The 23,050-nt window shown below is 52.8% G+C and overlaps 1 protein-coding gene across 14 annotated transcripts in view; it reads right to left on the reverse strand.

The window, feature by feature from the left end:
- Positions 1-21,225: 21,225 nt before the first annotated feature.
- The window catches only part of ADGRB2 (adhesion G protein-coupled receptor B2), a 58,711-nt gene continuing 56,886 nt past the window's right edge, over positions 21,226-23,050 (reverse strand). For 5 of the 14 annotated variants that reach the window (XM_081145791.1, XM_081145788.1, XM_081145786.1 and 2 more), the window contains 4 exons: positions 22,664-22,699; positions 22,271-22,369; positions 22,118-22,174; positions 21,226-21,718 (listed from right to left, as the gene is read on the reverse strand). In XM_081145791.1, coding sequence (XP_081001917.1) covers positions 21,533-21,718; positions 22,118-22,174; positions 22,271-22,369; positions 22,664-22,699 — 378 coding nt within the window. In that variant the 3' untranslated portion in view covers positions 21,226-21,532. The remainder of the gene's footprint in view (positions 21,719-22,117; positions 22,175-22,270; positions 22,370-22,663; positions 22,700-23,050) is intronic. The other 9 variants (XM_081145790.1, XM_081145789.1, XM_081145796.1 and 6 more) reach the window with 3 other exon arrangements.

Here is a 23,050-nt window from a genome sequence, read left to right on the forward strand (position 1 = left end):
TATCGGGCTGGAAACCCTCCTCCCCACTTCCACAGCACCCGTGACGTGGCTGCTGCCCAAGCCTCCCCGGTCAGCTTTTGCCAGTTTCTCAGCCTAACATTTCCAGTTAGTCTGTTTCTAGGTCTTTTTGAATTGGGGGGAGGTGCTGCCCCCCCCCCCAGGAAGGGGAGTTTAAATTAACCCCTTCTGCCCTGGCCCCTTTCCCTCATTCTTTCTTACTCCAGGATTTTAGAAGGGTTCCAATCCCTGTTCTCCGCTCTGTGGCTTCAAACATACTGTTTAACTCTGACTCCATTTCTCATCTGGAACATAGAACAATGACCTATATGCCTTACAGGGCTGCTGTGAGCAGGAAACGAGTTAAAGTCTGTAAAAATGCTTACTGCTGGGTCTGGCACAAAAGAGGAGCTCAATAAATATTCACTGTTAGGATCATTATTATTGCGAACCAGGCAGGAGGTGGGGGCGGGGTGGGGCTGAGGCTGGGATTCAAGCCTTTACCCAGTGATGGAGAGGCGTTGCTTTATACTCAGGGTCCGAGGACGCAAGAATTGAGGTTGGATGAAAGACTGGACTTCTGAGGAGAAAGGAGCAGGTAATATATCCAGCTCTGTCCAGAGGCAGGGGAATTATCAAGGTGACCCTCCCAAGGGTCTCCCTCTGGAGGCAGCAAATGTCTGGGCCCCAAGGCTGAGGAGCTACAGAGAAGAAGGTTCAAGAGTCCCATGAGTGGTAGGAATGGGTGTGGGGGTGAGGGGAGGCAACTGGAGTGCTCTGGGTTTGGGGGGCTCCTGTAGAAGCAACATGGTGGGGCCTGGGCCCTATGGCCCCATCTAACCCAGGATTTCCCGCCTCCAGAACCAGAGGTGCTGAGTCAGCGGAAACCCCAACCACGGCCACGGAGGCGCCCGGGCTGTGGTCCCTGCACGGAGCCGGCCCAGATGTGGCTACGACAGTGGTGGAGCCTGGGGATCGCTGAGCTCAGCAGGCGGGAAGTGGAGGGGGTTGCTCTTTCTGGGTTCTCTGGCCTGAGGAGTGGGTATAGGGAGCCTGGCCATAGGGAGCTGCCCCAGTGGTGGGCACTTGGGAAATAACAGGCAACACAGCTAGGTCAGGCTGTGTGTTAGGAACGTCACACAGGCTAGCCCCTTTAATCCTCACACCCACCCCAGCAAGGAGACTTCTACTCTCATCCCCACTTTACAGATAGGGAAACCTGGGACATAGGAACCACAACTTGCCCAGGATCACATGGTTAGTGGGTAGTTGGGCAGGACCTATGCCCAGTTAGCCTGGACTCACAGCACAAGTTTTTAACCCATGTACCATGCTGGGCAATTCCTACCCTTCCCCCACTCATACCCCTAGACTCTCCCAGGGAGGAGGGGATGACTGAACCCAGAGCTGGAGGGACCTTCCCACAGCACCCCAAGGTACTCACCAAAACAGCCAAGCCTGGGGTGCATGCTAGACCTAGATACACTATCATATACACAGTCTGGAAATGTGCCCATGCCCCTTCCTCCCTCGGACACATGTGTACATACATCCAGAAGTATGCAGTCAGATATGCTCTCTCATGACACATGTGCGTAGACTCCATTTATACGTGTAGGCGCTTATGTTCACACACAGACACATGCATACACATAATACTACTCCACATAAGCAGACATTCAGAGACACAAAGTCAAACCCAGGTGCATAATTCTCAGAAGGCTTGCACACAGCACTGCAGGTACTTGGATATACACACATGCAGGTACACACAGACATGTACATGTACAAACAGACCCACAGAAACACACATATGTGTCCACAGGGATAATTACTCATATATGCAAGCAGAGATACCCACAGACCTACAGTACATACATAGGTGCCCACACAGACACAGGTGGCTCTCGTAGAACCCCCACTCAGACATGCACACATGTACACACATGTATGCCTGCAGTGAGGCTGACACATTACATGCATTCAGCCCCAGAAAGCCCTGCACGCCAGCAAGCAGGGTATCTGTGGTGCTGGGCTCAGTGCCTTCACTGATGGCATTGTCACAAGGTAATCAACACTGCTAATCGCCACCAGCTGCCCCAGAGCCTGCCTGCCACTGCCGGGTGGGGCTTCCAAGGCCTCCTGGGCCTGGAGTAGTATGCCCAGATGTCAGCAGTGCCCAAGGGCCAACCCACCATACTGTCCCAGCTGGCCACTGGGGAATCCCTGTCTGGCAGCAGCAGCACCTAGGGCTGGGAGACAATGAAGAGCCAAGACAGGGCCTGGTCCCAGAACAACCCCAGAAGCCCCCATCCAGCCAAGCAGAGGTGATCTGAAGCCTCATATGCACACTACACACCTGGTCCCACACATACACACACACAGAGGCACATCACACATTTAAAACAGACCTCTTTGTTATTTCCCCACAGATCTGTTTCTCTCTGTCTATCTCATTCTACAAAATGCCACCATAATTCATTTGGATGTTCAGTCTAAAAACCTAGTCATCATTGGCTCCTTCCTTTCCTCCACCCCCCTGCCATCCTATCAATTCTACCCCAAAATATAGCCCGCATCCGCCCACTTCTTCCTAAGCCATCGCCCTCTTTGCCCAGATTGTTGCAGGAGCTTCCCAGCCTCCACTTCCCACCCAGCGGCCAGCAAGACCTCTCCCAACCTGTAACTGTAGATTTCAGTCTTCTGCTTCAATCCTCCAGGTCTCATTTCACCCACAATATAAGCCAAAATCTTTCCCTTGGCCTTACCAAGTCCTTCATGGTCTGGCCTCTGCCTTCCTGTCCATACCTCACCCCAGAAGCTGCGGCCCCACTGGCTTCCTTCTCAGACCTGAATTTGCCAAACTGGTTTTCTCCACAGGGCTTTTGCACCAACTCTTCCCTCCTCCTGGAAGGATTTGTTCCTGATCTTTGCTAGGCTGGCTCTTTGACAGGTCTCACTTCATAAGTCACCTCCCCACAGTGGCCTTCCCTGACCACCAGATTGAGAGGATCCCTAAGTAGCTTCTTATCACATGACTCTGTTTTAAATCTCTGCCTAGCTCTGTCATGTGTATTGTCCTCTGCTAATAAACAAGAGGCTCCATGCGGGACCCTATCCACTGGTACTCACTGCCCTACAGCTGAGCCTGGCACCCCACAGGCACCCACTGGGGAATTTAGTGGACAAATGTACATGAGCACTGTCCACGGTCTGAGCTCAGACACAGACGTGCACCCACAGGAGATGTGACGTGCAAGCACACACATGAATATGCAGCCCTGGCTGGCATGCTCAGTGGTTAGAGTGTTGGTCTGAGCACCAAAGGGTCACGGGTTCGATTCCCAGTCAAGAGCACATAACCGGGTTGCAGGTTCAATCCCCGGCTCCGGTCAGGGGTCATGAGGTAGGCAACCAATCGATGTTCTCTCTCACATTGACGTATCTCTCTCTTTCCCCTTCCCTCCTTTCCTTCCACTCTCTCTAAAAATCAATGGAAAACATATCTTTGGGTGAGGATTAACCAAAACAAAAAACAAAAAATAGGAATGTACACGTGTGCGGAGATATAGACGCACACAGCGTCTGGGCCACAGAGAAGAGACTGAGAACAGAGACCAAGGTGTCTGCCCACCTTTGGTTTCTCTGGGTGTCTTTGGCCTGTCTCCTGACACCAGTGTCTCACCATTCCTGTCCTCTTTTCTCTGTGTCTGTGTCAGATTGCTGGTTCTCCAGCTCTCTCCTCCCTCTCTGTGATTTGGCCCCTCTCCAGCACTCTCTTGCTTTTGTCTCTCTGTTTTTAACTCCCTTTTCCCTCTGTTTTTGGATCTGTGTCTCTAACTCTGCATCTCTATCTCTCTGTGTCTCTGTGTGGTCTTTTGCTCACACTTCCCGTGTCTTTTTGTCCCGTCTCCTGTCTCTCTTTGCTTCTCTCCACCATGTCTGTCTCTGTGTCTGCCTGTGTCTGTTTCTGGCTCTGTATCTCTGACTCTCTGACTCTGTCTCGTCCTGCCTCCCTCTCTCTCGTGGCCCTAAACCAGCGCTGCCACCCTGTCTCATGGCTGTCTGCACCCCTGCGGCAGGGAGACCCATCATTCACCTCTGATGGCAACTTTATGGTCTCAGCGGGCCAGCCGGTGTGCCGCTCGCTGGTGCCCACCTTCCCTGCGGGCCATGGTGAGCTCCATACCCTTGGCCCTGGCAACATTGGCCTTGGCAACATTTTTAGATGCCCAACTGGGGCATCCCAGTTCAGTAGCCCATGGCACCAAGCAACTGCTTGGTTTGGTCACCGTGGTGCTTCTGGAGAGGTAGCTCAGACTCTTGACGGGCACTGCTGTAGATGTGGCAATGGCCAAGTAGGTATACACTGGAGGAAGAAGGGAGAACACTCTAGGCATCCTGGACCCCAGCTTGGTTGTCCCCTGGCTCTGCCCACCTGTTCTGAGGGGCCTGTGGAGAGGTGACAGGCACAAGAGTCCTGATTCCAGTCCTACCTCCACCCACTGTGTGACCCTGGGCCCAGCCTGCCCACCATCCCATGGGGTAAACTGTAGGATCCCATGTTAATCCACCTAGTGTGGTAAAGCACCTAAAAGCACCTTGCCTGATTACCTCAGGAGTTCTCAGCGGGGGCATTGCTTCCCAGAGGACATTTGGCAACATCAGGAGACATTTTTAGTTGTTAGAACTTGGGGGTGGGGCTGCTAGCATCTAGAGGGTAGAGGTCAGGGATGCTGCTGAACATCTGGCACTGCTCAGGACAGTCCCCACAATACAGAATTATCCAACCCGAAATGTCAATAGTGCTAAGGCGGAGAAACCCTGCTTCTCAGAACTCCCACACTCTCTGCCCTCCTTTAAACTCTTAATCATACTCTGACCAGGGGTGGGGGCCATTAGAAGACACCAGAGTTTGATCTCCGCTCTGCCTTTAATAACAGCAGCTAGCATCTATTGAGCCCTCTAAAGTGCTGGCCGGCACCATACATAGAGAAACTCATTTCAGTCTCACAATAACCGTAGGAGGCCCAGGCACTCTTCCGATCCCCATTCTCAGCACGAGGAAGCAGGCAGAGAGAAGAGTAATCGACTCTGGGCCACACAGCTGGCAAGGACGGAGCTGGATTTGGACTGGTCGTTTAGGGACAGACCCACAGGGCAGCATCCTCCCTGGGAAAGAGTCCACACAGAAGAGATCTGGACAAGTCCTTTTCCCTCTGGCAACCTTTATTTTTTCATCTCTTCAAACAGGATCTACTCTCTGATTTAACCCAGCAACAATTCTAGTGAGCAGGTTCTGTTATCACCCCACTTCACAAGCGAGAAAGGCAAAAACTCAAGATTTAAGCCTCAGGTCATAGGGCTGGGAAGTGGTGGGGCAGAGATTTGAACTCAGCTCTGCCTGACCCCAAGGGCTCATGACCTCAAACAGGTCACCCACAGCCCCCCAAGTACTATAAAGCAGTAGAGCATTAGTTCTTGAGCTTGGAGGACTTAAACACAGATTGTCGGGCCTCACCCCAGAGTTTCTGATTCGGTTGTTTGCTTTTTGAACAAGTTCCCGAGCAATGCTGAGAACCCCTGAGGTAGAGCATTGTGTTAGATCACCTGTACCTGGGATCAGATCCTGCCTCTGGCTCTTGCTGGCTTGAGAACTTGTGGGTATTGCTTAACCTCTTCCTCTGAAAGCAGAAATAGCAGCAATATCTATCACTTAGGGTTTGCCCACAGGATTAAAGGCAATGATAACCAAGGGAAAGCTCCTATCACGGTGCTGGCACCTAGTAAACGCTCATAAATGCTCACTGCATAGAGATCCCCAACACAGGAAACTTCTTGCACCAGACAGACTGAGAGTTCCCAGAGAACGAAGGACTAAAACTTCCCCTTCCCCTGTCTACCGGCACAGAGATGACGTCTCAGAACAAGCACAGGACGAGCAGTGGGAAGTAGCCCCCATCTGCCAAGACCTCCCAAGAGGCCTCTGTCCCTCAGGGCCTGTGGACAAAGGTGAGGGTGGAGCATAGCCTGCACTGAGGACACCCAAGCTGACATTGCCCCCAGCCTTCCTCAAGGCCCTGCCCCACCCCCAGTGATCCCCAAGGGGCAAGAGTTGGCTTCCCCAAGGCCCTGATGGGATAGTTTGTGTACCCTTACCCAAGCATCTCTTTGGCTACCAACCAACTCAAGTCAGTCCTACTGTGCTTTGGGACCTCTAGCCAATCCCTAGGCCTCTCTGGGTCTTAGTTTCTTTACCTAAAAACCAAACAAGAATTCAGCATAGTGGCTAAGGGTGGGGGCTTTCAGCCCCAGAATAACTGGGTTCGAACCCCACCTCAACCACTTGCTAGCCGTGTGACTTTTGGCAAATCGCTTCACTTCTTGCAGTGAGTTTCATTTTCCTTGTTGGTAAAACAGAATTGCCCACAGCTCACAAGGATACTGTGAGGGTTGCCTGGGATGATACATATAAAGTGCTGAGCACGGTTCCCGGAACTCACTAGATGCAGCTATTCCGTAAGTACGGTGAGAAAGTACAACCTCCCCACCACAACACCCGCAATCTGTTGGCAGGCTTCCCTCCCCGTCTGCCCCCACACCAATGTTTAGCTTTGAGACTGTCTTAACCTTCCTTCCACTGCGGGGTGAGGAAGGCAGTGGGAGCAGCCTCCCGGATGGGGTAAATCTGAACAGAAGCTTGGAAGACGGAGGGGTGCAATCAGTTATCAGCCCCTGATTCATTTGAGAGTCTTTGTGCCCTGCTAGACTGTACACCATAGAAAGAACGGCTTTTGCCACCATTTTATCCCCAGGGTCTGTGACAGAGACTAGGCACTTTATAAATATTTGCTGGATGAGTGAAAGAAGGGGCTCAGCTCCTTTAGAGGACAAACTCCTCTCCATGGAGGGCAAGCCAAGGAGTGTCCTGTGGGAGGTGTGGTGAGGAAGGGAGCATTCGGGGACTCTCAGATTATTTCCTTGCATGCAAGAGACTCAGACAGTTGGACTCGTAATTTCTTTGAATCCTGGAATCTCTGGATGGAGAGAAGCTTTTGCGGTTGCCCAACCCGTTCCTCCCAGCAGTGCCCAAGGCTGGGCTGGGGTGACCTGACAACCTAGCCCGAAAGGGAGGCTGAAGGAGAGAATGTTTGGGGTGAAACCCAACTCTTTCACCAAGGGAGAAAATAAAATCAAAGATCTGAGAGGGCCTGACTCTGGCTCTGCCACTTTCTGGTTTTATTCTCTTAGGCAAATTTCTTCACTTCTCTGAGCCCTTAGTTTCCATATATGTTAAATGGGGTGATACTGACGCCTAACCACATGGAATTTGGGGGAGGATTAAATGAGATAATATGAAACTAAGCCAAGCCCATAGTAGACACTCAAAAGCGTTCATTATTAACATTGTTATTGAGGGGGGAGAGGATAGTAATTCACCAGGGACCCTTGTCATGCACCTCACACCCCCTTCATTATTTACATAGCTGATTTCATGTAGCTTTAAGAGGTCAGTGACATTTCTGACAAATATAAGATAGGGTTTGTTTTTTCCCCGCAAAGTGACCTAAGTAGCAAATAACGCGTAAAGAAATAAAACCACCTGGAGTATTGTCAGCCTTGACCATACAGAAAAGGCCTGACTCTGGTGCAAGGATAGGTGGTTGACGATAGGAGGACAGAGCTTGGGACTGAACCGGGGTTCAAAGGCAGCGTCTGCCTTCACGCATTATTTGCCCTGAGGAGGGTCCACGTCCTTTGGCAACAAGGGAAAGCTGAACCTGGGGGCTCTTAAGCTCCTTCCATTTCCCAAGTTTGATGGTAACTGATTTGCTGAGCTGGGATTGAACCCAGGCATACTATAACTCCCAATATGTCTATGCTGTTGTTTTTTTAAAAAAATAATTTTAACCATCAGGACAATCCTAAGTATCTGTCATTATTCCCATTTTACAGGTGCATGGTTGTCATCCTCAACTTGAGCACTTTCATAAGACGACAGGCCCTGAGAAGTGTCTTGCTAATAGGCAGAGCTGGGATTTGAATCTCTGCTTTGTGATATGCCCCTTCCTCTCTTTGGTACTCAGTTTCCTCATCTGTAGAATGGGAATGTTTACTGCAGAATCTCAAAGATCCAAGTTGGGACTTTTTGCTCCTCCAAGTCCAGGTCCCCACCCAGAGAACAGCCCCTTGGGCCTGGGAGGGAGAGTAAAGGCAGGTGTAGACATGACTGTCCCGCCAAAGAAAGGGGTGGGGGTGGGGTTTGCTGTACACAGCTGCCAGACACACAAAAACAACTAAATAAATCAGGGCCAGGAACTCCTAATCCTTCCCGGCTGTGGCTGCTACTGCTCAGCTCACCGGCCTCTGGCCCCATCGCCTGGCCAGCTCCCTGACGACATGGCACAGCCAAGAGCAAAGAGTTGGGCCAAGAGCATGATGCCTGGCCGTCAAGGCGGCCTGGGCTCCAGAGAAGGGCGGAATGCCGTCCCTGCAGGGTGACTCAGGCCTCCCAGACCCCCTCCTGGGTGGGCACCGCCTGAGCCTTGGTCTATTTTTAGAGCCGGCTCCAGGCCTGAGCACTGAGGCGCAGGGAAGGGGGGCGTCGTGGGGCACAGAGCCTGACCAGCTCCTCCCGCTCCAGAGCTCAGGTCCTCCAGCTGACCGTTTAGAAAAGAAGAGAAGCACTTGGGGTGGGAGTGGGGAGTCGCAGGGCTGAGGTGCAGGCCAGATGCGTCCCTCACCCCTTTTCCCTGCCTCCCCTCATGGCCTGGCAGTTCCCGGGAGCTGGGCGCGGCCTCCCAAGAAGCGACCTCTGTAAAGCGGGGCCAGGCAGTTGGTCTGTCTGGCTATTGAACTGGGGGCCAAAGCGGGCGGGGCTCCCGGGCGACCTAAGGGGCTACGGGGTGGAAACCCAGGGAAGCTTCCAGGTTCGAGGATCCAGGCCCCGCCCCGCCGCCGGGCCCCGCCCCCATCCCCGGCCACGCCCCTGGCCCGCCTTGGGCCCCACCCAGCTCGGGGACCTCCCCTGACTCCACCCGGCCCGCCTCCTGGCTGGCTCCGCCCTGCTGGCCAACGTGGGATCTCGTCCCCAACATCTGACAGCCTGGGACCCGAGCTGGGCCTGTCTCTGGGGCTTGGGGCAGAAGTGAGATGAAGGGGCCCCCTCTCCCAGGAAGGGTGGGGAAGAAAGAGCATTTGGGGCGGGGCGGGGGGCGACAATGGCGCGGTTGATGGGGAGGCCTCTAGTCTGAAGACGAATCTGTGGGAGCCGGGCGGTCTTCCAGACCGCAGTGGCTGAGGCATCCCCGACAGGGGACACCCCTGTGTACACGGCACAGAGCGGCACCCGGAGGCACCCGGGGCAGAGGGCTCTGGACTGATGCCCCTACTACTGGACCCTAGAGGCTGAGGTGACAGTCCTGGGGTGTGGGGGCAGCTGATGGCCCCAAATACATGGGCTTGCCTGGCAAATTCGGGGACGCAGGGTCTGAGGAAGCCCAAGTGGAGGCCCATTCCACTGGGGGTGGGGGGGTGAGCGACCTGAGGATGGAAGGAGCAGCCGGTCTCCCAGCACCAGCCCTCCATCTAGTGGGAAGTTTGGGAATCTCGGGATGCAGAGGTGGGGTGTTGGGAGGGATCCACTGCACCCCCAATCCTTCCTCTCCCTGGTTGTCCCACTGGCACCTACACATCACCATCCTGCTCAGTCTGCTCCATCTCAGGGATTCACCCACATAGTCACTTGAAGATCTGCCTTCCCCTCTTCCCCCAGCCCCAAGTCCTGTCCCTTCTTCCTCTTACTTATCTATGGATAATCCCTCTCCATCACCACCACCACCGCCACGGGGCCCGATAGCTACCATCCTTTGCCTGGATTCCTGCAGCTCCTACCAGTGGCTCCCTCTTCCTCGGGTTTTACCCTCTCTCCAACTACTAGCTAACTAGTGTTTCTGGTTTAAACCAGAAACTTCTTCATTAAAATCTTTCAGTGACTTCTCATAGTCAAGATGAACTCCAAACCTTGGCTTGGGACTTAGGAGGCTCCGCCACCCAGCCCCACCTCCTTCAGTCCTAGCTATTCTCACAGGGCAACTGTCTGTTCCTCACACACCCTTGTACACTCTCACCTTGAGACCTTCACACCTGCTGTTCCCTCTTCCTGAAACACCTTTTCTTGCTATCTTCAGTGCTCAGTTTGGTAAAAACTCCCCTCCTTGGAAGGCCTTTCCTGACCCCCCAGGTGTGAGTTAGGTAGCCCCTGTCTGAGCTCCCACAAACCCCAGTGCCTCTCTGCCCCTCTGAGAGTATCATCGCCTGGGTCTCTCCTGTCTATCCACTCTGGTAGGATAATTTATTGCAATGTTAATTTTTTTCCTTTCCTCCCAGATCCAAGCTCATAGCCAAGCCCTTTGATTTCCCTAGCCTCAGGGAACTGTGTAGGGCTGAACACAAAAGCTGCTTGAAGTCTGATGGCTCATCCTGACTTGTGAAAAAGCTAACCTCTTAGAAGTGACTGTGCTAGGTGTTCCCAAGAGGTGAGGAGAAAGGGCGGCCTATGTTGGCAGAGGAAAGAGAGAGAGCAGCTAGCTGAAGAGGGAGCAGAAGTGGGGGTTCTGTGAGCAGTGGGGACCTGTGTCCAGCAGCACCTCCCCTGACAGATGACCAGAGCTGTGGGATACTGGTGGCTGTGTACCTGGGGAGCCTGGAGCCCAAGTACTGGGGTACTAGCCTCAGTGCCCCCAAGAGGCAGAGGAACAGCTGAGTTGCTGAACCTCAAGAGACCATGTGGACCAGGACAGTGGGTATCTCCGTGTGACCAATGTAGACCCAAGACAAGGCACCTCCTCCATGCTTAGACCCAGGTGGGACAGCAGGTCCTTGCACAAGCCTCTACAGGGGGCCCCAGTGATGGTTGAGATAGACTTTTTCTGCCAACTCATAGGAAAGGGCTTAGAGTGAGTCAGATTGGAGCTGATTTAACGAAAATAGAGAAATGGGGAATTTCTTGTTTGCGTGCCAAGCTTCCTACCTGCCACACCTGTCTGTTGCATTCACACTGCAGGGCTGAGATGTGTGTGCCTCATTCAGAACTGAGTCCTCAGGTCCCAGCAGGGTGCCTGGCACATAGTAAGTGCTCAAAACATATTTGTTGAATCCACTTTTCCTTGGTAACTACAGAAATCTTTCTAAAACCCAAGTCAGCTTCAGTGATTCCCCGGCAGTCCTCAAAATAAAATCCAAACCCCTATTGTGGCCCACCAGGCCCACTCTGATCAGAGCCTGCCTCCCTCACAGCCTTAGATCTGCAGCCCATCCATCCTCCCTGCATTCTCCTCTGCAGCCAAACCACACGATTTGCAATTCCCCAAACTTGCCAGATTGTTTCATGTTTCATGCCTTTGCTTACGTGGCACCCTCGCCTGGAGTGCCCTTTCCCCTTTCTCTACCTGCTGAGCTTTCAATTAGGTTTCAAAGCTCAGTGCAAATGTTTCCTTCTTTAAGCCTCCCCCTAAAGGCAGAGGAGACCCCCCCACTCATCTCTATGTCTATCTCCCTCTTTCTCCAGGCCTGTTTCCTGGACTGTGGGCTTCTCTAGTGTGGCAAGTCCCCAGTGCCCAGCACAGCACCAGGTACACATTTGGTTCTCCATAAATGCTCACTGTCCACTGAGCATTAGCCTTGACCCTCCATGGACTCATGATGTGACCTCAAGGAACCTCTCCCCTCTGTGGGCCTCAGTTTTTCTCTCTGCACAATAAGGAGAGTGAAACTCAATGGTTTCTAAGGGCCCTTCCTTCCCAGGTTGGGTTTAGAAGTGATGGCATGTAAAACATGTCACCAGTGTGCTCTGCAGGCCAGCTAAGGGCCCAGCACACTCAGACATGCAGCTACACAAGGAGCACCCATGCATAGCCACCTGGGAGCAAGGCCCTTCCTAAATGGCTGCAAATGATGCTTTCACAAAAAGTGTACATGGCACCCGGACGGTGTGGCTCAGTGGTTGAGCATCGACCCATGAACCTGGAGGTCACTGTTCAATTCCCAGTTAGGGCACATGCCTGGGGTTGTGGGCTTGATCTCTGGGGGGGTGGGCAGTGCATGAGACAGCCGGTAGATGATTCTCTCTCATCATTGATATTTCTGTCTCTCTCTCTCTCCCTTTCTTTCTCTGATTCAATAAAAACATTTTTTTTTAAAAGTATATGTGGCCTTCTGAACTTGGATGCTCCTGTCCTCCCAACCCCCATCCCCGGTCTACCATTGGCTCTGACTGAAAAATTCAGCAACAGCGGGGAGCTGCCAGTCCAGCAGCAAGTTTATATGGAAGGAATGAGCCTCCTGCATATGCATTTTCCCGAGGCCCGAATCCTATGGGGCTCTACACATGCAAGGCCCTTCCCAGGCCTACACATGCAACACCATCCCCCCTACCCACTCCGCAGGACTAGATAGCGACACAGTTAACCTGTGGCAGGCCAGAGCTTTAGCTCTGCTTCCAGGATACTCACCTTCTTGATGTCCTGTGGGAACCTTAAGCACCACATTCATTCATCATTTATTTAACAATATCTTTTAAGTTCCTAATGTACCAGGCAATGGTATATATGTCAGTGAATCTCACTCTGTTCTGCCCTCGGGCTCATAGTCTAGTAAGTGAATGTGGATGAAAACGGGCCGCATGCTAAACCTGACAAGCCCAGGGAAGGCCTGCATGGTACCTAGCAAACTCAAAGGCCTAACGTAACCACAAAGGATGGTCTGAAATGAAAACTTTTTAACTAAAAGCGGTCTATGGTAGGTAGTCTCATCCTAAGGCAATATTTTTCCTTAACAAAGATTAATTTTCACCTTAACTAAGCCGGCCCATCTGAATTTTTGCATCTTCAATAACATACCTGATTAACATGCCTTTGCAAATTGAAGTAATTTCCCCTTTTTATGGACCCCTTAAAGCACAGGCACCACAACCCCCTCATTATCATTGTTATCATGTTAATTGTTGACTGTTAACTATCCTGCACTCACCTAAGTAAAAGAAGTGTGTGTCAATCATTTACTTCATCCAATCCCAGATGTTCCCCCACCCCACCCCACCCCCACTTTGCTTCTCCCGCCTCCCTAATCTATCACCAATGGGTTTCACTTAACCTACTGAAGTCTCCTTTGATTGTCATCTATAAAGCAAGGTGCAAAACTGCCATTCTCCGGAGCATTATCTCCACCCATTGAGATTCTGCTTCTCTCAGCATGTGTCGACAGTATGGTTCAAATAAACTCACAAAAATTCTTCACAGGTGTGAATGTTTCTTACCTTAATGGGAGACAGACAGTAAAGAGGAAACTGGCCAGTGTGGCTCAGTGATTAGAGTGTAGGCCTGTGCACCGAAGGGCCACGAATTCGATTCCCAGTCAAGGGCACATATCTGGGTTGCAGGTTCAATCCCTGGCCCTGGGCAGAGTGCATGTGAGAGGCAACCAATCATTGTCTCTCTCACATTGGTGTCCCTCCCTCCCTCCCAGTTTCTCTAAACATCAATGGAAAAATACCCTCAGGTGAGGATTAACAAAAGAAAACAAAGAAGAAACACCTGGTAATTTCAGATTGGGAGAAGCAGTACTATGGAAGGATTAGAATGATGTGATAAAAAATGACTCAGAGGGGTAAGGGGTATGCAAGAAAGGCCTTTCTGAGGAGGTGGTATCAGAGCTTCAATCAAAAGATGAGGATCCAGTGAAGTAGATAATCCAGGGAAGAGCCTTTTTAAGTGGAGGGTACAACACATGCAAAGGCCCTGGGGTCAGAGAAACTATAAAACGTGTAGGAGGAGCAGAAAGGAGGCCATATGAGTAGAGCTCTATCAGTGAGAAGAGCACTGTGGAGGGGACCAAATCAGGCCCCAGCTCTTGGGCCACAGTGTAGGGCCTTAACTTTATTCTAAGAGCATTGGGAGGTTTTGGACAGAGAAAACAAAATCCATCCCTTCCCCCTGCTTCCCTCCTCCTGGGTATCCTTCCTAGAGACCATGTCTTCCTCATCTTTACCTTGTCAGTGTCCAGCTCAGAGCCTGGCGTGACTTGGAATCAGACAATGTTTACCAAATAAGTGAATGACTAAGTCAGGCTCTTCTGGTTCAAGGCTTGACTGAGTGGCTCAGAGAGGGTCAGCTGGGCCACTGAGAAGTCCTTGGGCAGCTCAGGATGGAAGTCATCTGGGCCAGATTAAGACATTTAGATGCCCTACCCATTGCAAAGAGTCTGGTGTTCCCCATACATAATTCATAATGGGAATGCTATTAATCCACGAAGAACAATACGTACACGTATGCTGAAATGCAAACAACTTCTTTTGGGGTTTTCAACTGCAAAATTCTAGATAAGGTCATCAAAGCCTAATTCCTTTTCATTTATGTGTGTGTGTACCTGTGTTGCTGCCACCTTGCCGGTGCCCCAAGCTGAACTATCTGCCCATTGGGTCGGTCACCCAGTGCTAGATGGCAGACCTGGCCCAACTGTCCCCTTGGTGATCTGGTCTTGGCTTGTGAGCTGGAAATAGTGAGGAACACCAAGGGTGCCGTGGTGGCCAGGACTGATAGTGGACAGCCCCACAATATTGTTGGCAGCTTCTCAAGGCCACACCAGATTTGGCAGCTGCTCTGTGTGAGGACCCTGAGGAACATCCCTTTGCCTCATGAAGGCTTGCCCCTGCCCAACCCTGACCCTCTGAAAACTATAAAATGACTAAGGTCCTAAGAGACTTCTCAGAAGAGGAATCAAAGGCTTAGAGAGGTTACTTAACTTGCCCAAAGTCACTCAGCATGTTGGGGATGCAGTTGCTATTTGAGCACAAGTCTGGCCCCCAAAGCAGATGCCATTCCCTTCCTGAGGGCAAATGGGCTGGGGAAGAATGCCAAGGGTCCCAGCTTACCTGCCCATATCTAGATCCACAGAACTGATAAGAACAAACGGTGGAGCTGGACACAGCCAGGCCTTGATGAGGGCCCTGCCCTTCCCCCAGCCTCTTTCACTACCCAGCTGGGCTCTAAGCCTCTAAGCTCAATGCACCCAAGATACTGTCTGGGACCTAGAGGTGGACCTTCGCCTCAAGGTCCCCATGTGGGTTCCACAGCATCACACAGGCTCAGCCCTGGCCACCCAGGAGAGGTTCCAGAAGCCTGAGCCAGCACAGCTCTTGGCTCCCACCTCTCCCCCATGGTGGTGGAATATCCCACAGGTTCGATCCTTCCCTCTATCATTCAACCCCCCACCACACCTGCTCTGTTTCCGGACCCTGCGGGGAATTAGACAGGGCCTGCCTGGGAGGAAAGTGGGCCTTCCCTCTCCACTTCACCGCACACCACTGCCGCCCCCTCCCTGTCACCTCCCTCCCAGGAGCCAAGGCTCAGGAAACTCAAACAAAGCAGATCCGTGATTCTTAGGGAGAAAGAAGCTGGGTAGCTCAGGGCAGCACTCCCACCTGCAGGCCAGTTCCCCCAAGCCAACCCCAGGCTGAGCTCTGCCTCTACTGAGTCCAGGCTCTGCCCCTGTCCCCAGTGGGTAGGAAGTGACAAATGAGCCTGAGGAAGTGGAGGGGGGTCGGTAATCGATGGCATTAACATGGTGCCCAAATTAAATATTGACTTTCTTGGTGGACTCTAGGGGCTCCTGGATTGATGGCTGGGGCTGAGCCCTGCTACCACAGGGGATGGGGACATACCAGCCTGGAGCAGGCCCGTGGGAGCTGAGGCTTTGGAGGGAGAGCTTACCTCTAAGCCTGCGGGGGGGGGGGGGGCAGAGGTGAGGGCTGCAGAGAGCCCAGGGCACCGTGTCTGTATCTCCATCTTGTGCCCGGGTGCTGCCTATGGAGCCCAGAGTGCCCTCCTCCCTCCCAGAAGGTCTGAGGTTTGGTGGAGTGTCCACCCCTATCCCCTCTGCCCCCGTTCAAGAACAGTGGCTGGCCTGCAGCCCCAAAATGAGCAGAATCAATCTCTGTGATGATTTCCATTACCAGGTCTCAGGACCCTGCCTCCCAGGATGGTAGGGCTGGATATTTTTGGTCTGTCGTTATGTAGGATTTGGGGGAGGGGTTAAGGGCCTCTCCACTCCTGGAAACATTCCATCAACCTCTGCAGCTGATTCACTTTCAGAGCCTACAGTGGGCCCTGAGCTTTATCTCCCTCTTTCCATAGCCCGACTTTGAGAATTGCTACACAGTCTTCATTTCCTCCCACTCACTGTACGGCAGGCTCCAGCCCAGATTCCTGCCACGCCAGTGATTCTAGCCCAGCCCTTCTGATTCCAGTCCTGTCTAACCACCTACTTTCCACTTGAAATTCCCCCTTGACCATCTCCAAGGAGTTTCAAGGTTAACATGCCCAAGGCCAAAGTCATGATTATCTCCGCCAAATCTGGTCCTCTTTCTGTACCCCAAATCCAGTGGCAAGGTCACCCATCCAGGTGTGTAAGACAAGCCCACAGGTCATCCTTTGCTCCTTCCCATGCCATCCACACCAGGGCTGACAATTCTACCCACTACTTACATATAGATTCCATGTCCCCTGCAAGCCCCCCGCCCTCCCCGAGTTAAGTGTCTTTCATATGAATGGACTCCTCACTGGTCTCTCCTCATCCACCCTTACTCTGCAGTAATCCCCCCCCCCCCATCCATTTCCCATCCACCCAGAGCAATCCTGTTTATATATAAATCTGATCATGCCAGTCCCCTGCTCAACACCCTTCTTGATATGCACTAGTCTGAAATCCCTTACTGGAGTCTCCCCTTGACACTTAGCATGCCTTACGACCTAAGAGGGTAGGAGTCTTCCTGGGATTGGTCACCTTGGAGGAATATAGGAGAAACAATGGGGGTACAGCCTTAAAAAGCCCCAACTGTGGACCCCATGTGCTGCCGTGGTGGGGAAGAGAAAGCCTCAAGGGGAATGAGTCCAGAGAAGGAGTTGGCAGCATCCCGCAACCAGGCTTTCCCCCAGGCCACCTAAGTTTTTTTAATTGGTGCCTAATGGAAGTAAATTAAATCCAAGTGAGTTTTAATGTGTCTGTTAAAGCGCCAGTCCCACCTGCCCCCTTCTCCCAGGGCCTGGGGCCATAGGTTGAAAGAGGGAAGAAAGGCTCTAGGGGTGCTTGTTGGTGTGGGGGCAGGGGTAGCCTCCCCCCAGCTCTGCTAAGGGAGGCCTGATACCAATCCACGGGTCTCAAGACCTTCTTTTGCTTCCCCTCCCTGCCCACCTGTATCCCCTGAATCCCTAGGTTCCAGAAACACTGGCTTAGGGTCCAGAACCTTCCCTACCTCACCTCCTTGAGCCCTCACCATGATCCAGTGATGCAAGGCAGAACTCATACCTCCTTTTCGCAGAGGACACAGCATTGACGTGCCCAAGGCCACTGCCTTTTTTCTGTCCGGAGCTGTGCTGTCTAATATCGTAGCCACTAGCCATATGTGGTTACCGAGCACTCAGAACGTGGCCAGATTGAATTGAGATGTGCCCTTACCTGTAAAACACACTGGATTTCAAAGAGTGTTCGGTGTCTCACTGGTAACTTTATTAATTATGGGTTGAAATGATGTTTTTTGATATATTAAAATGAATTCCACCTTTTTTAAAAATTATTTTTTGTTAATCCTCACCCGAGGATATTTTTTCCATTGCTTTTTAGAGTGTGAGGGAGGGAGGGGGCAGGGGGGGAAGAGAGAGGAGTGAGAGAGAAACATCAATGTGAGAGAGACACATCGACTGGTTGCCTCCCGCAAGTGCCCCGACCAGTGCGAGGGATTGAACCTGCAACGCAGGTCTGTAACCTTGACTGGGAGTGGAACCCAAGACCCTTTGGTGCATGGGTCGGCGCTCTAACCACTGAGCCACACCAGCCAGGGCTGAATTCCACCTTTTAAAAACATTTTTAAAATGACTACTAGAAAATGTAAAGTTACAGATGCAGTTTGCATTTTTTATTTTATTGAACAATCTCTGGGGTCTGGTCTTATGGAGGTTGGATTGCCTGATCACCCATGACCCTGCCACAGTCTGGAAAGGCTGCAGCCGAGCCTGAGTGAGCCTCTCAGGCAGTCTCTTTATCTCTGGGGAGGGCAGCAAGTCGCTTTCAGGACCCTGGACAGCACCCAGGACTGGCTTTCCACTTGGGGTCCTGGGATCGCCTAACCTAGGCCCAGGAAGGAATAACATCCCTTCCTGTAGATATCACCTGCAACACACTCCCCATGAGTAAGCTCATGTCACGCTCCGGACACCCAGTGAGGAGGGCCAGTTAAGGGTTATTACGATCCCCATTTTGCAGATGAGGGGACTAATATTCGGGGACATTTGCTCATTCCATCTGTTCACTCAGTAAAGACCAGCTGATGCCTGGTTCCTGTGGAGCCCTTGGCTGAGTGCACAAACCCAAACCGGGTCAACATAGATGCTAGTAATTCTGCAGTGAGATGGTGAAAGTGGGTGCCAGGCTGTGGGAGCCCAGCAAGCGCTGACTGCTGGGGCTGCGGAGTTCAGGGACAGCTTCAGAGACAGAGGGGTCACTTGGACTGGATCTCAAAGGATGAAGGGGACTTTGCCAGAATAAGTGGGAGGGCGTTTCAGGCAGCAATGGGGTGCATAGGTGTGGAGGTGAGAGGTGGAGCAGGACAGGTGGGCGAGGACCACATCATCAAGGGCCCTGCATTCTAGACTAATTCTAGGATCGTCAACAAAGGTGGTTTTATTTTACTGATTTTTTTTTGAGAGAGAGAAACATCGATTTGTTGTTACCCTTTTTTATGCATTCATTGGTTCATTCTTGTATGTGCCCTGACCAGGGATGAACCTGCAGCCTTGGCGTATGGGGACGATGCTCTAACCAACTGGGCTACCTGGCCAGGGCTTAATTCTAGGATCATCAAAAGGCTTCTGAGCAGGGCAGTGGCCTGGCCAGATCTGCATTTTGGAAAGATCACATGTGGGCCAGGTGAACAAACCACCAGATACTGGGGGCAGAAAGAATGAGGACAATGAGATGAGAAATCCAAGACCAGGAAAGAAAGGGCAGGTTGCTGGATATTAGCCCAAATGGAAGGGCTATTAGGCCTACAGATGAGGAAACTGTCAGACAGGGTACAGTGACCTCCCCAAGGCGACACGGTCAGCGCCTGGGGGGCGTGGGGACTGAGGGGCAGAGAGGAGCACCGTCCTCAATGCAGGAAAGCTCAGCTCCTGACCATGGAAGTGGAGTCTCAAAGCCCTGAGGAGCCTCTACTGCAGCTGTGGTTGCTATTTGAGCAGAATCAACATGCTAAATGCTAAACTTCCCCCTCAAACCAAGAAACTACAAGAGGAGAGAGGAATGAACTCCGCAGCTCAGTCCCAGAGAGATCCTACTTGTGGCCAGTGGAGCCCAGGGTTGGGAGGGAAGGAGATAAGAACACAGGCACCCAGAAGGTGGCAGCTGAGACAGGAACTTTGCTTGTGTGTCTATCACACTCTACTGGGAACTACAACCTCTCCTCCCCTGAGGTTCCCAAGGGGGCTGCCAATCCCAATGCCCCACCCCTGCCTGGGGCCAATCAGAGCCCTTCCTTGGGGGTTTTCTGATTGGAATTCAAGAGAAAGTTTCTTTCCTTCTGGGGCAAAGTTGAGTGCTGGGAGCTGGGAGCTGGGAGCTGGACTGAGGGGGGTGAGGAAGCTTGCCTGGAAGAATGGAGCTGACACAGAGAGCAGCTAGAAGGGATCAAACATCTGGTGGCACAGTGACCCTGGGTCCCATCATGCAAGGCCCACCACACCCTCCCACCACTGTCCTTGCTGCAGCTTGCTACCCCTGAGCAAACAAAGTTTCCTTCTGCCTTAGCTGGCTAGTAGTACTGGGATTCTGCCACCCCTGGCCACAAGTCCCAATATAGTCACTTACAAGCTATAAGCATTTTGGAAAGTCACATCCCTCTCTGATCCTTGATTTCCTTAACTATAAAATGGGGGAGTGACAATATCTACCTTGAAGACTCCAATGTGGTGCTCCCTGAGAGTGTTTTGTATGTGTAAGTGCTGCAGCTGCCCAAGGGGAGGCTCCTATAGCACTTAACCCGTCCCTCTGACATGTTGGCCACCCCCAGAGACTGTTAGCTTTCCAAGGGCCTGTGTCTGTGGCTCAGAGTCACTGTCTGGGGGCTCAGAGGCACTAAATGACCGGGCCGCAGCTGCATGTGTAGCCCCTGCTTCCATTGCTACCTAATTACAGAAGAGCCAAGGCATTTAGAGCAAGACGTTGGATATACATTGATACTACACTCCCTCTTCCTGGGTGACTGGGAACTGAGCAAAGGTCCATGCACTCAGGCACATAAAGAATACGCCCCAGCGATGAGCCTCCCACCCTTGGCCTCTGAGACCACGCCAGCCTGTCCCCTGCATCCCACAGCCTCCCTGAGCCCTGGCACCCGAGCTCCACCACAACCCAGCCTCCTGCCACTCCCCTGCAGCCATAAAGATCAAGCACCTAGAAGCAGAGCTCAAGCTTCCTGTCCTACCAGGGGTATTGACAAAGGTGAAGCCCCAGCTCTGCCTCTGGCTGTGGCCTTGAGCAAGTCACTCCTATTTCTGTCCACAAAGCAAGCAACTAAAACCTTCCAGCGAGGTGTGGTGAGGGGTCAGGGGCCGTGTGTGTGTGTGTGTGTGTGTGTGTGTGTGTGTGTGTGTGAGAGAGAGAGAGAGAGAGACATGCTCCTGACACAGAGCCCAGCGTGAGAGCAAGTGCCAGGAAATACAAGCTGATACTTACAGAGCTTATTGTGCGCCAGGCACTCACTATGCTTTACATATAGTAATTATTTTATTCTCATAACAACCCAATGAGGTAAGTGTTAGTTCCATTGCTATGTCACAGATGGGGGTAAACTGAGGTCACTAAGCTCTGCCTGGGCTCCAGCCCAGGCAGTCTGGCCTCCAGGCCTCAGTGAAAGGCAGCCATGACCATCACAGCCACTGGGGATGGCCGCTGCAAGCTGCCCCATCCCACATTCCCAATCTGCCTACCCCAGGCCCCAAAAGGGAAAGGAGTACGTCCAAGGTCACCCAGGGATTCAAGGGCAAAGGCACCCCCTCCCAGTCAGGGCTGGTCAAATCACACAATTTGACGAGACCAAGAGAAGTGAACCAAGGAGATAAACAAAGTCAGGGTCTCAGGGCTGGGCTTTCACCTGGGGGAAGCAAACAGGTCAGCAGCAAAATCCACAGAGTGAAGTTTATTCCCAACAAAGTTCTCCTCCCCCCTCCCCAGCCCAGGACAGGGACAGACAGGCTGGGGCAAAGATGGGGCTCCAGTGGCTGAGGGGCCTCTAAGAAACAGGGAAGGGCCCTGGCCCCCCAGGCCACACCGTGTCTGGCTCCCCCAGACCAGTTGAGTCCACTGCACCTCCCTGCCCAGCCCTCGGGAGAGGGGAGGGGGCGCTGGCTCCTGGGTAGTTCCAAAGTGGTGTGTGAAAATAGAGAGATATATATATTTATACGCAGAGGGCAGTCCGGCATGGCACTCACACCTCTGTCTGGAAGTCACCATCCGGTGGTTCTGTGGGCTCCCAGGCTGCTGCCCTGTGCAGGGCCAGCCGTTCTCGGGGCTTGGGGGGCAGTGAGCCCAATGTCATAGACTTGAAGGTGCTCCAACTCTGATGTCGCCGCTGTTGGGACAAGCTAGGACGCTCCCCTGGACTAGGTTTCTCCTGTGGAGAGAGCAGGAAGGGCCCGTGAAGATGGGACAATACCTTCTCACCTGTTGTACAGATGAACAAACTGAGGAGGCCCAGAGAAAGCCAGTGATGCCCAAAGTTACTAAGCAATCAGGCGCCAAAGTTGGGTTCAAATCCAGATCTGCCTGGTCCTAAACCCTGTGCTCAGAGTGGACCCTTGGGACCATGTCTACTGAGTCTGCCCACCCTACTCAAGACCCCAGTAGAGCCCCCATCAATGCTCTGCATCCCCACACAACCCCAGAACTGTTGCTTATGGCACAGGTAGGTCCTTGGTGAGGCAGGCTGAGTTTGTCCAGGCAGGGGAGGTGGACAGGGAGGGAATGAGCCCCTTGGAGCCCCCTCACCCCCACCCAGCCCAGGGAGACTTACACTGGACAGGGTCCGTTCGGTCGCCCCACCCGAAGACACACTCCAGCGCTTCTCCCTCTGTAATGGGGGCCATGGGTCAGGGTCTGACCCCCGAGGCCACTGCACCAGGCTGCGCCCTGCTTTGGGCAGGGCGGCCCCAGGAAGAACCCTCACCTTGGCCGTGGACTGGCTGCGGTAGCGGTCGAAAGTGTGGAATTTCTGGTTGAGCTCGTGGTAGAGTTCCGAGTGCCGTTTCCGGGTGTGCATCACCTTCTGGGAGCCACAGGGTGTCAGAGGAGCTGCTCCCCACTGGGCCAGCCCCGCACTCAGGGCTCAGCATCCTGGGTCCCCACACCCCTGCCTGTTGCTGGCCCCTCTAGGACGAGGCCTGGCTCTCTCTTCACCCCAGAGCTACAGGATTGGGCAGGGAGGGGATGTTGGGAGGATCCTACAGAAATCACAGGCTCATGGGGTCAGGCTCTGCAATGGGGCTTGGGCTAAATTTAAGAGTGGACCCTCTAGGGACAACCCCCACCCTCTCCATACACACAGGCACATAGCACTTACCTCAAAGTCCAGGTCTGAATACCGTAGCTTCTTTCTCTGGGAAGGGGCAGCAAGGAGGCAGTGAAGGAGAAGAAAGTTTTTAACACATGCAGGGGCTTTAGAGACCGGAAACCTGGTGCCCCAAGGTCTGCCCACTGCCTGGGGCCTAGGAGTTCAGAATCCTTAAAGGGCAGCCCTTGGGTTGTGGGAGGAGGGGCTGAGGCCTGGAGGATGGGCAGCCGAGGCACTACCCTGCCACAGGGCTGCAGCTCAGACCCCCAGGCCCACATTCACTGCCACCCCTGCAATGCGCACACGCAGGCAGGAGCTCACAGGAGGCGCACACACTGGCACACCCTCAGACACGCAGCTGCACACGGGCCCAGTGTCCCAGCACAGACTTACAGT

The sequence above is a fragment of the Miniopterus schreibersii genome (genome assembly GCF_964146895.1).
Source record: "Miniopterus schreibersii genome assembly, chromosome: 8".
Lineage (NCBI taxonomy): Eukaryota > Metazoa > Chordata > Mammalia > Chiroptera > Miniopteridae > Miniopterus > Miniopterus schreibersii.